Source organism: Lycorma delicatula, chromosome 2 (assembly GCF_047948215.1).
Source record: "Lycorma delicatula isolate Av1 chromosome 2, ASM4794821v1, whole genome shotgun sequence".
In the NCBI taxonomy this organism is placed as follows: domain Eukaryota; kingdom Metazoa; phylum Arthropoda; class Insecta; order Hemiptera; family Fulgoridae; genus Lycorma; species Lycorma delicatula.
This window is the reverse complement of record NC_134456.1, coordinates 195,454,894-195,469,162: the sequence shown is the minus strand read 5'-3', so window position 1 is coordinate 195,469,162 and position 14,269 is coordinate 195,454,894. Positions and strand designations below refer to the sequence as shown.

Sequence of the window (14,269 nt, the reverse complement as noted above, 5' to 3'; positions counted from 1 at the left end):
AAACTGAAGATGCTCCTTGAATTGAAGCCTCTCATCAAGGATTACACCCAGATACTTCTGAACAGTAACATACCTAATTGTAAGGCTGTCCATCACAACCCACGGGTGACGAGTCGTGGCCAGACGACCTTCAAGAAACATCATAGTGGTTTTCTCCACACTGAAGACCATCTTATGCTGAAGACTCCACAACCTTATTACCTTACATGCCTGAGTCGCTCTGAATTCTATCTCAGCCCACGAGTTCCCCTCAACCAGTAGCAGCCCATTGTCGGCATAAGCCACGATGCAGCAGCCAGCCACTGGGCATCATCAACCACATTAGAGTTGAATTCAACGATCCTGACAAGGGGACCTAGAACACTACTCTGCAGTCAACCATTTGACAGGGTCTTTTTTACTTTCAAACCGTCATCACAAAGGATGCTGAATTAACTCTATAAAGTCTCAATCTCATTTTGTGTGCAACCACGTTACTGTAACTGAAACAATGCAAAGGGCCACCACAAGTTATTGAAGGTCCCAGTTACATCCAAAAAGACACCAAATACATATTTGTACTTGCTGGTTGAAGCCAAATTCATTACCCTTAGAGGGCATCCTCTGTGCCCTTGCCAGGGGGAAAACCATACTGGTCATCCATTAGCAAACAATTAGAAGTCAACCTACTATTAATGCAGAGGTACAAGACCTTCTTGAAAATCTTACCTACAACAGGCAAGAGTGTCAGAGGCCAGTAAGAAGAACTTAAATTAGGGACCTTGTCGCCACCTTTGAAGAGCAGTTTCAACTCGCCACATTTTCATCAAGCTTGAAAATATGCAGCAAAAATCATCCTATTAAAAACCCTAGTCAGGGGTCCAAGAATCACTGGCAACGTATGAACAAGACGTTCCACTGTGATACTATCATATTCAGGGGCTTTATTCCCAGCCAGCCTACAGATCACTTGGCGGACTTCTGCTTCTGTAATCTCAGAAGACTAATTCTCAGAGCGAAAACTTACAACTTCCTTTCAGACACGTTGATGATAAGGAGTTTCACCAACCTCAGTATCATCTGGAAGCAGATCAATTCATTAGAAGATTGAGGACACATTCTTCTAATGAATGGTCCAAACCACCTACAGCAACATGATGCATGTCAGAGGCCTGCCATATGAAAACGCAATCTACAGACTTTCGCACAGTACGGTGGATTTACTGTTATCAACGAAAAACTTCTTCCAACCTGGGAAACCTGGCAGATCACCATCCTGGCAGAACACCGTGTACGGGTGTTAGGGTGTTATAGAACTATGTCTAGACTCCATTTTTCAACAACCTCACCTAACTCAAGTCGGACAATACAGGTACCCTGGGTATTTAGTTGACCAAACCTAATCATCGAATATCTCAACCACACCCATTTAGCATCCACACTCCTTGCTATTGACTGAGTGCCTATGATTCTTGCACAACCTTTTACAGTTGACATAAGTCAGAGCCTCTTTCTTCTGTGAACAATTATCATGCTTGTGGCCCTCCTCACTACAATGACTGTAAACAGACTGACACATAGTTACAGAATTTGGCCTATGGCCGAAGCAACAATACTTAAAGCATTGCTGCACATCTAGGTAGGTATTCCTTGTTGCAGTAGGATGCAAAGTCCAAAAAGATCCTTCCCTCAGACAGAAACTTCTGGAAGAGACCAGCACCTAACTCAAATACACCGTGATATTGTCGGGAATCACACTTCCATATCTTGAAGACCAGCCTGCATTCCTGTTTGAACATAGCCTCGTCAAGTCGGTATTCTGCTCCCTTATCAGGGTCGGAACATCCTCATCAGAGAGGCTGCAGTTGATGTCATAAATAATGACAGGGCTACACCTACATTTGGGGTCCAAATGTAGGTGTATATATGTATAATAAATCCAAGAAAAGCTCAATCTAGCAGAAGGAGCTCACTCGACCGACTAGCTCAAATTACTGAAAGTAGACACTAAACCACAGAACTTTGGTCAAATCATCAAAGTAAAACCAAAGTTATGTAATCTACAGCACTTTTTCAAATTTTTTGAAAGCAAATTGGAGGTTTGGAAAATAAGTAAAGAAAATGTAGTCATTGCTATTGTAAAACTTGGAAAGCTTATAGAGAACACCTTATAAACAAGCAGTAGAAGGAATATCTCGTATGAAAAGAAGTATATCACAGATTTTATTGTTAATTTCATATGTAAAACTGAAAACTATTTCAGGAATTATATCTTCACAAAATTTTAAAATGGTTTTTTTTCATCTACAGAAAAAATCCGTCAGATACTTGGTAGAAATAAAGGAATGTGAAATATTTAAGCATTTTTGAATTAAAAATTTCAATATCAGTTTTTTCATTATTTGTTTATAAAACAATACTCAGTAGCTGGTAGACTATTTTAAATAAAAGTACATAGCCCTGCTCTAATATAAAAAAAGATGAGATAATATCCACTTTATTGTCCTAATTAGAAAACAGTCTTGCTAGGCACAAAACTTAATTTAAGAGAGGAGAGAACATGTGCATTTGGTAACATTGAGCTCCGTCTTAACATTTACAAAAATAGAGAGAGGAATCCTGTTACTTTAATGGTCTGTTTAGGTTCATTCATGTATAATGTTCTCTTAATTTCAATAAATGTTCATTTATTTTAGTGAATTATTTTTGCTATTTTCTTAAAGTTTGTGTTTTCAAAAATAAAACAATTCCTTTTTCTCATAAAAATTTGTAATTTTTTTTACCAATTTGTATTTATATCAAATGTACTCAACCAAAATATTCACCTGTATCAGTAAATAAATATAGAAAATTTTGCCCTTCAAAAAAATTCAAAAAGTTGTACAGTATAAATGATTCATACACTGATATCCTCCTGGTTCTATTTTGTTTACTAAAGTAAATAAATATAATATTTTTGAATTTTAATGTACAAGTCCATTTTTACTTGTTTGCTAATACTGTATAAAAAATTGAGGTTATTTCACCAGTATTGAATATCAGTAATGTTTTAATTGTTACACTTGTTATTTAATAATAAAAATCTACTAATTTTTATGGTAACATTTAATCATTTTTTTTTTACTTTTAAGTTGATGAAGGGATCAAAGAAGGAGTAGCTGGAACAAGTGAAGAACAAGATGAAGAAGAATTTGAAGAAGATGATGAGGATGATACTGATGATGATTCTGATGAAGAACCCCTTAGTGGGGGTAATAACACTGATGATGGCTCTGATGATGGTGTTAATAGTGAAACAAAACAAATTTTACAAAACATGTTAGTTTCATAATACATTTAAGTAAATTAAAATATGTATGTGTGTATATTATTCAAGTTATACTCCTCCACTTTCCTACCCATTTTGATTTTTTAATGAGTTAGAATTTATATCTATTTACTCAGTTTTTATATTCTTTGTTATGAAAATTATTTTATTATCTTAAAACTTATTATAGAAAATCTATTCTAAGGTGTTGATGTTACATTTATGAAGGTTTTTTTAATTTCAACTGGCTTTTCACAATATCTAGCTGTGCATATTAATTTCAGAATATTTTGTTTTGTCGCATATATCATAAAACTGAGTTTGCTGTATTGTTAGAAAAAAAATCTACAGATTAACTGTGGTACTTATTGTAGAATCCACAGAAAAAATACTGAAAGAAAAGATTCAAATTTAAATTCAGTAATACACCTAACAAACATTAAAGATTATCCAGTTATTTGAATATAAAATTTCCAAATAATAAAAAAATAATTTTTCTTGTTGCAGGTTGATTTTGTGAACTATAACATGAAATTTATTAAAATATTATTATAACGTTTCTCTGGTTTCAAATGATAAATATCCTACACCTTATTTATAAAAAAAAATATATTAATGAACAAATATAAATAAATATACATATTTTTTAACTATAATAATAAAATCAGAGATAAAATCCATTAAAAGAAAGCATGGACAATGAAAATACCACATAACCTCAAAAACTAGATTAAAGATAGAAGGAACCTGAATTTGGCTGTCATAATTTTGAAGTTAATTTTTAAAAAAGCTCTACTATATATTACTTCGTTAAAAACTCATTTAAACAAAAAGATATGTGTTGTATGAGGTGTGTTCAAAAAGTAAAGAGAATTTTTGTTTTTTTTTTTAAAGAATTTTATTTTTTTGTCTATATTAATGTTATCCCCTTCAAAATAGTCCCCATTAGATATTATTCACTTATGCTAGCCCTTTTTCCATTCCCTGAAACACTTCTGGAACTCGACCTTTGGAATAGTGTTTAGCTCTTTCAGCTATTAATCTTATCTATGCTTGTAAAATGACAGCCCTTTAAGGTTCTCTTTATTTTTGGGAATAGAAAAAAGTCACACGGGGCCATAACTGGCGATTATGGTGATTGGGGTATCATTACAGTGTTGTTTTTGGCTAAAACTTGAAGAACAAGCAATAAAGTGTGAGCAGGCACATTATCATGGTGCAAAAGCCATGAATTGTTTTGTCACAAATCCAGGCATTTTCAGATTGCTTCATGCAAATGGCATTGAACTTGTAGATAATACTCTTTATTGATCGTTTGAGCTTGTGACAAGAAGTCATGATGCTTTATGCCTTTAATATCGAAGAACACAGTGAGCATAACCTTCACATTTGACCGTACTTGTAGAGCTTTTTTCAGTCTTTGTGATCAAGAATGCCTCCACTGGGACAGTTGAGTCTTAGTTTCAACATCATATCCATAAACCCATGTTTCATCACCTGCTATGACAAGTTTCAGTAGTTCTGCATCGTGTTGACTTCATTTAACAACTCCTGAGCAACTTCTATTCACTGCTTTTTTGTTCAAAATTTAACAGTTTTGGAACAAATTTTGCTGTTACACGTTTCATACCCAAAACATCTGAAAAAATTTCATGGCATGAGGCAGTTGATAACCCAACATCATCAGCGACTTCTCTGATTGTGATTCAGCGATCATTCATAATCATTTCTTTCACTTTTTCCATGTTTTTTATCGGTTGTTGATGTGCTGGGGCGTCCGGGGTGCTTGTCATCTTCACGACCTTCTTGGAAACGCTTATACCACTCGTAAACCCTTGCTGTACTTATAGTAGACTCACCAAAAGCAATATTTAACATTTTTAAAACATTGGTACACTTTATTTCATTCAAAATTCAGTACAAATTCTCTGATCCATTATTTATACAAATAAAAAATCACCGATCGTACCAAAACACGTGTTATCCTTTTGACATCTGACAACAGACTAAATATCCAGTATGGCTAAAAATGTGCAGATACTTTTCAGACATGTTTACCAATACAACAAAAAAATTCCAGGAATCGGACTAGTACAATTCATGAAATTTCAAAATTCTCGTTACTTTTTGAACACACCTCGTATTCAAATAAAAAATCATGAAAACATACTTTTTTCTTCCTTTTTGGTATATGTGCAGATAAGTGCAAAATATTTCATTATTTTTTATAATGTAATTATCTTTTTTAAAATGTAAACTTATATCTTTATTCTCATAAAATTTCAGTGATTATTTCAGCGGAAATAAGACCTCTAAAAAATGTTTTCATTTTCAGTTATTGCATCAAGATGATTTTTTAAGAGTAATAAACAGTTTTGATAAAATATAGTTTGGTTTGAAATTAAAATAATACTTATTTAAATTAAAATTGTATTTAAAAATTTCTTTTATACAGCTTCCAAAGATTATGGGCATGAAAGAAGAAATCAAGCACATAAAATGTACGATAAACATCAGCCTCCTAATAAACATAACTTTTGAAGCAATATTTATTTATCAATTGGGACTTAATATTCTGCTTTTAGAAATGTAATTGATAGCTTATATAATTTCATTAAGCAGCAAATGAAAATATTAAGACTGTACTGGTTAAATCTTTTACTAATGAGCAAGCAAAGCAAAATTTGTTATTGTAATGCTGCTAATGTTGTCTATTAAACCACAATGTACCTACATCATTATGCTTTATATTAAATAAATGTTTTTCTTGAGTAACAATTTTTGGTAGAAGGAGATTTATTTTTTAATTGTTTTGATAATTAACTATTTAAAATATGAATAATATATATCTGTTTGCAAATAGTGAATCCATTTTTATATTAACTTGAGATAAATAGTAAGCTATTATGAAATAATTTGAAATAAATCAATGTATGTATATACAGTGTGATAATTTTATCTTGCACATCATGATACTAAATACTATAATTCCACTATGGACTATAATTCAGAGATGCTCACATTTGGTAGATTTGGTACATGGAATGTATTTATGCAAATTCATGTAGTTCCCCCAGTGAATCTACAAGCTTGTGACGTCATGTGTTGACATCTCGTATTACTGTTTCCAAAACATTAATTTTGCACATAATTATTATTTTTATTTCATTTTTCAACTTACAAACAATATCTGCGCCCAAACAATATATCTATGTTGTTGTGTGTTCAATTCTTTCCACTTGAGTTGATTATATGTATAAAAATGCTTAATGACTCAATCTTGTAAACAATAACAGTTCATTAACCAATGACTAATACTCTTATTGGTATCATGTACAGGCCTATAAAAATGTATACTTGTGGTTAGAAATGATGTCTTTTGTCACAATTATATTTAGATCCATCATTCATAGTACACAATATGTGTATAAAGAAATAAACTTTAGTCCAGTTTATTTCATGTTTAGTAAAGGTATTTGGATAGCGTTTTTGTGCAGTCATTATTTTATAATTACTCATTGTTTTTCACAAATATTTTGTGAGGTATTATTTTTGTTTGTGTGTTACTGCGGTTTGTTATGGTGGAATTTAAATCCGTACTTAAGAAAAGACTTAGAAGTCAAGCATGTGAAATTATCAATAATGTTTATGATTTTATAAAAAAAGAAGCTCTAAAAGTAGGTAAATTAACTGACGGCAAACATATAATTGGCATTCAAAAATGCAAAGAAAGAACTGCTGATGCTTATGGGATATCAAGAACACAGGTTCAGAAACTTGGAAAATAAAAGAGACATGATTCTTCAATCAACATCCCAGTTGTGTTCTTTCAGCACTCCAAAAAAATATAAATGACATTCGAAATCTGTTGATGGACTGGACATTTTTGATTTAGGTGTAGTTAAAAAAACAGTTAATGAACTTAATTGAAAGTAGAATGAAGTACCTTCGTTAAAAAAATATCTATTGATTTTAAAGGCAGTGAATCAAATTTAGCTGTTATTTTGAAAGAGTTAGGTTTCTAATGGCATAAAACTGAAAATAACAGAAAACGTTTAATTGAGAAACCCAATATCAGGTGGAAGAGGATTGATTATTTACAGGCAAAAACTAAGAAGACAAAACTTTGCTACAACTGTTTATTTTGATGAAACATACGTTTTAAGTTCACATTGTTCAACAAAGTCGTGGTCTGATGGTGTTGTTGAGGGACTTCATGTACTGATTAATAAAGGTGACCGTTTAATTGCAATTCATGCTGGAGGAGAAATCTGTTTTATTTTGAACGCATTACTAACTTGGAAAGCCAGTTCAAAAAGTGGCGACTACCATGACAACATGAATATTGACAATTTCATGAAGTGGGCACGTGAAAAGTTGATTCCAAATCCTCCATCAATGTCAGTAGTAGTTGTTGATAACGCCCCTCATCACAATACAGTTATTGATAAAGCACCAAATTCTACCTCCAGAAGAAAAGATATGACCAATTGCCTGGAGAAAACGGATATTCTGTATAGTTAAAAAAAAATGCTGAAACCACAGTTATATGAATTGGTAAAGTTGCATAAAACCAAAGTACAAAAATATCACTTGAATGAACTTTTGAAAAAACATGGGCATTGTGTTCTTAGATTCCCACCGTACCATCCTGATTAGATCCAGTTGAGATGGTATGGTCAACCGTAAAAAGACGTGTGGCAAGTCGTAACACAAATTTTCTTTCATAAATCATGGTTGAAAAATAAACTACGGAGGAAATTAATTCCATGAATGAAGATGACTAGAAACCCTATTGTGAAAAAGTAAAAATATTGAAAAAAATATAAAAACTGAACCACTGATAGATGAAATGACAGAATGTTATATTATACATGTAGATTCTAATAATGAAAGTGACAGTGATAGTGATTCAAGTAAGCTTTTGTTTATTTAAAAATTAATAATTTAGTACAAATAAAGGTTATAAAAGAATTAATTACGTATTGTTTATAATTAGTAAATGTAAATCTGATAGTTATTACCATGTACAATATGATAATTAGTAATACTTCGATTTGATATGTGGAATTGATATTGGATTTGTTGTTGCTTAGGTGAAAATATGCCTTAGCACTAAAAAAGATATTATCTGGTATGCCCATCCCATTACTCGTACTTGTGCATTACTTGTGCACTCTCGTACAATATTCCTGTCTGCAATGATAATTTACATAGACTTTTCCTTGGGTACTGTTCAAGTAATGCATGTAGTGGGTGACAAAATGATCCCTCTTTATAAAAATTAATTTTATCCTCTATCTTTGTATAGTAGATTTTTGCAATATATGGGATTAAAAATGTCTACACAAAATGTTGTATTATACTAAAAATAATATTAGGTAATATTTATTAAATAATAGAAGTGATTAATTATAAGAGAATTAAGATTATTTTTTGATGTTGGTGTAAAAATAATAAAACATGGGCTAGCTGGTACAGCAAAACAATTCTTAATACTTTTATCACTGGAATGTGACTTATCTTCAACCTCAGGAGACTGCATTAATGCCACAAAATTATCACTTGAGTATAGGTTTTTAAATAAGTTAATTTTTTTAATAACCTCACTCTTCTTTTTAGTCATTTATACAAATTTATAAACAATGACTTTTTTTATTTATTTTTGTTGTAAAACTCTTTAATCTCAAAGAATTATTTCAAAGTGACTTCTGAAATTAATGATATTTTTTTAATGCCAACTAAGCAGAATAATCATTGAAATGGTCTGAAATTTATTTAATGATGATAAAGATACATATTATATTATAGTATATGTTAACTCATGTTTTACAGATTGTTTGTCAAAGGTTGGAAATTTTGTATATTAAAAAATAATTTTAAACCCCTTTTTTTGCAGTTCTCTGCAATTATAAATGGTGTGTTTCCTACCACTTTTAAATTCTTAATAAAATAATTTAAAACAAAAAAGTTTTAATTTTGAATTTTTTTTCTCTTATTTACAATTTAAATGAAAACTCACGTGCTTTCTTTCAGTTCCCAGAATATAGTTAGTAATTTTTTTTTTCAATATATTTGTTTTAATTTAATATTCAGCATATTGCTTGTAAACAATAATTATTCAAATTGAAATTGATCACTTAATCAGCCTTTGAATATGTCACTGAAAATAAACTGACTATAATCTATAACAAAATTAAAGTAATAAGCAACATTATGCACAGGTTTTGGTAATAAAAACAATGATGATTATGGGATTAATTTAGGCTCATATTATGGCATATTAAAGAAGGCAATTTCATATGTTCTTAAGAAAAGAGAACTGAATTTGAGTCGTTAAGTTCTAATAAGAATAATAACTGGAATTATAGATTATATTTAAATGGCCTCATTAGATTAAGTATTCAGTCTAGTTTTATGGTCTCTCTAATAACAAGTTATCTTTTGTACAAAATTCTATAGTGAAGTTTTTGAACCCATTGGTTCAGTTGGTAATATGAGTATTGCTGTAAAACTGATATTACTTTTTTTATGCTGCTGAACCCAGATTTTACTCTAAATGAAAATAAAAATTAGAATTTAATATTTTTTATCTTTTATTGTAATATATTTTATCTTTACTTATTCTTTAACTATATTTTTAAACCTATTTTAGATTGTATAATTTGTATTTAAGGAAAAATTAAGGAATCTAGAAAAACAATTGCAGTAATATTTTGTTTTAGTGTGATAGCAGTACTTGGAATCCCAATGTTTTCTAGAAGAAGATATTGTTCATATTATTATTTTCTGCAAATTATTAAAATATGTTAGGAAATCCGTAGTATAATGAGAAAATATTTTGTAGTGATTTATTATTATTGCAAAGAGAGAAACTAATGACCAAATATTTTCCAAAAAAAAATTTATGATATCCTGTGTGCATGTGTATGAGTGAAAATTAACTAACATTATGATGCAATAAAATTAAAGCAAATTAATTTTGCTTTTAAAACTTCTTTCTACGAAATGTATACCATTGTTAAAAATTTGTTCAGTGTATTCTTGCTGATGGGATAATTTTTTTTTTTTAAAAAGTCTACTGATACTGAAATGATTTGAAATTTGTTGTAGTAAAGATAGGCTTACCATATTTTTTTGGCAACCCAGGACATATTTTTGAAATTACTTCAAAGTGTTATCAGTGTGCAGAAACATTAAAATTTATTTATTCATTTGTATTTTTCTCTAGACATGACTTTTTTCAGAAATGGTTTGTTTGTTTTAATTACATTATAAAATTCTCAGCAAGAAAGTTCTGAATTAATTTTAACATTTAGCAAATATTTGTTTAACAGTAGATACTGAAAGTCAACTGCTTGCTGCAGACCAAATGTTCCCCATAATTGAAAAAACTCTCTCTTTGCCTGGAGCAGATGTTCCAGGCAAAGATATCACAAACTCAACCATTTTAGAAACATTGCAACATGAAATATCAGTCTTTTGAAACACCTTAAAAATTGTTTTCCACTTCTCTTCAATAGTATCTGGTACTTTTTCAGAAAGAACCACAACCTACCCTTTGGTTTTGAATTACCTGGTTCAATAATATACAGTCATCAATATTTATGGAATCTTTTATAATTTCATTAAAAACTTGTGCACTCCTGTCTAAATCAGACCAGGCAATTTCAGTTCATAAATTTATCCACTGAAACTTACTAACTTTATCAAAACTGGTTCTCCACAATTCTAAGTATTGGATACTAGAATTATAAAATGTGTCTCTGCTTGAGAGAATTTTTGTTGCTGAACATCATTATTTTCTTTTAGACTGGATAGCAGTTCTTTGGCAGAATATGATATAAATTTGTGTTTTTTTTTTCTTTCCTGAAGTTGACAAATTAATTCAGAATATATCTGAAACACTTCTCTTTCTGGGATAGAATTAGCTTCCAATTTCAGAATTATATTATTAAATAACTAAAGAGTACCATAAAAAATGTCAAAAACAGTTCACTTTTTTAGATTTTCAAAAAATCAAATAATAATTTTGGGCATTTGTAATAAGACAAGAAGTATGATTTTAGGCCATCAAAAATAGAAAGAATTCTTTCTATTGCAGGTAACAAACTAAGGAACCTTGTGCTGCTGTAAGATAATACTTTTTTGTAATCTGTTTCCATAAATTCCCAGAACTCTTTGAGTTCATTACTCTTGCTACATATATGAAAAGTATTTATAAATTTTTATAACAATAACTTCTGTATCCAGGGGTAGAGAATCACATTCTGTTTGTACTGAATTTTGTACAATGTGGGCTGAACAACCAATTCCTAAAATAGGTCTATCTAAATCACTTTTAACTTTTCTGAACACATTTTCATTCCCCTTTCTCTTCACACCACCAAAATTATTGATAGTGTTATCAGCAATATAACAAACCAACTTTTCTTCAAGTTTGTATTTTTTCACACACTGCAAAAGATACTGAGTCAAAATTTGAGCAGTTTCACTTGTCACTTAATCAAAATTTAAAAGTTTAATTTGAATTTTGCCTCCTCCAGATTGAAATATCTTACAACAATCGGAACAAGTTTTATGTCACTTTTGTTTGAACACAACACATAATCAAATATAAATGGTGAAATAACGTGAACAATAATAGCTTCGGTTTTGGTTCTAGCAGATGAATATTTTGGGTCATATAATTCTTTAACCAGTTCAGATATGCAGTCTGATGAAAACTGAGTTCATGTCTAGCAGTGTGGTATGAAAATGTAGCTTCTTTAGCAGCACATTCCAGATCACTGTTATTGCTATTCCCATCTTTGGCTTTAAAAAAAAATCTCTTATATTTTCTGAAGCAGTAGCATTAATAGTACTCCTATGTTTAGCTGTTTTCATGTGGTTTTCAATATCACCCTTTCTTTTATGTGCAACAGAAAATTTTACTGGACACAGTGTGTAATAATCATGTTCATTGTTACTGTCATTACACAATTTTAAAAATTTGTATTTCTGTTGTAGGTTAACATTGAACACACATTTGCTTTTGTTCATTGCTAAATGATGAGACAAAATACGAATAGAGATAAAATGATCAAAAACATGTAGACGATACAAAAATATGTAAACATAAACACATTGCCCCTGTTGTATTGCTAAATAACTAAGTAAAAACTTGTGGCAAGACTGTTAGCCATGCCTCCATCAAAATCACCATCAGCACTTGCTCCAAGGTCAGCTGAGAGATGCACGACCATTAGAGAGAATGTTTAAAAATGTGATGTCAAACATACATAGATCTAAAATTTAAAAAAATCCTCACTAGGCATAAAATTCTCAAACCCTGGACAGCACTGAAAAACCAGGACTGTCCAGGCTAATCCTGAACGTATGGTAAGCCTAATTAAAGATGAAAGTACATATTTTACATAATTGTTTTGTCACAATTTTAGAGGTTGAAAATTGCATACAAGAAGAACCACAAAAAAGCTACATTTTCCAGTTTTTTGCCAGTAATATACGGATTTTGCATAATATATAACATATATTGCATAATAATACACAACAAACTAAATTGTATCATTAAGTAGTTATTACTTTTTTTTTTTTTTTTTTTTTTACAAAACTTACTTCAAAACATTTTCTGTCAATAAAGCACCAATTCAGTAATCATCACTTTACTGACAGTGGCATTAATTATGTTAGTATTGGTGATTCTTTAAATAGACAGAGACATATTAAGAATGTATTCAAAAACATAGGCGATTTGAATTGTATTTGTTCTTTTTGAATATTATTGCATGTTTTTATATTTTAATATGTCATAATGTTCAATTGTGTGGTCTTTTTTATAACATAAATTATTTTATGTATGTAATATTAAGGTTGTTTCAGTGTTAGTGAACAAATAACAAATTTAACAATAAACAATTAAAAAACAAATAAATTTTCTTGAATTCACCATTACAAAGATTCAACCAACGAAAACACATTTTCATAATATTTACAAAAAAAAACTGTGATAGACACTTTCACTCACAATACCTCATACCACCCAACCACACATTCTGCTCACAGAAGTTTCATCCACAGACTAATCAACATAACTATGCCACCTAAGACCATATAGAAGAACTAACAAATAAGCACCCACAGATGCATGTAACAGCATACTCACTGATACATTCTTGCACAAAATAATATTAAAAAATTTTTTTTTAAAATTGGCCTACATCAAAATGTAATATCACATTACCATATATAGAACAAAAGCCTTTCAAAAACTGATAAAAGAACTCAGATTTTAAAAATCTTGATTCTGTGTAACCTTCCAAATATGCAGAACATTACGTATAGAATCCAGTCATCAAACACAATGCATTTGAAATGTATAAATTGACCTGTTATAACTGCTGTACAGTATTCTACATTGGTTATGTGTGTTGCTTCAACACACAATGAACATTTGAAAGCCTTCCTTAACAATATAGAATCATTTGTCATCCATCTCATTGGCAAATATCTACAAACATTGACAGCAACTTTGATATTCTACACATAAATATTCTAAAAAAAAAATAAGACTATGCCTTAACACACTTGAAAATTGTAAAATATACCATGCGTTCGAAAAGAAACTATACACCTATGTAAACATAGTTAATGTGTTGACGGATTGTATTCCGTGTGCTGCAAGTAATGTTTTCTGCACAGGTGAATCCTGTATTGTATGCAGTTTGCTTCCACAAGCCAGTCAGGCTGATGATCTGGAAAGGAGAAGTTGTATCTAGTTTTTTGTTCATTTTTTATTGGTTGTGTTTGAACAATTGAGATCGTGCCTTTCTGTGTGCACTCAAAATGGTGTTAATTTACTCAATGAGTACATCTTCTATGAGCATGGTGAAATACAGATAGAGAAATACCAGATTTCCAGATACACCAATTTGTAATTGACATAATGCAAGATTACTAATCAATAAATACAGGAAGTTGGAA

The 14,269-nt window shown here is 30.5% G+C and overlaps 1 protein-coding gene across 1 annotated transcript in view; it reads left to right on the top strand.

Moving 5' to 3' along the window:
• The window catches only part of l(2)37Cd (general transcription factor IIIC subunit l(2)37Cd), a 32,031-nt gene extending 25,954 nt beyond the window's left edge, over nucleotides 1-6,077 (top strand). Inside the window, exons 9-10 of the mRNA XM_075356943.1 lie at nucleotides 3,111-3,297; nucleotides 5,742-6,077. Coding sequence (XP_075213058.1) covers nucleotides 3,111-3,297; nucleotides 5,742-5,763 — 209 coding nt within the window. The 3' untranslated portion in view covers nucleotides 5,764-6,077. The remainder of the gene's footprint in view (nucleotides 1-3,110; nucleotides 3,298-5,741) is intronic.
• Nucleotides 6,078-14,269: the final 8,192 nt, after the last annotated feature.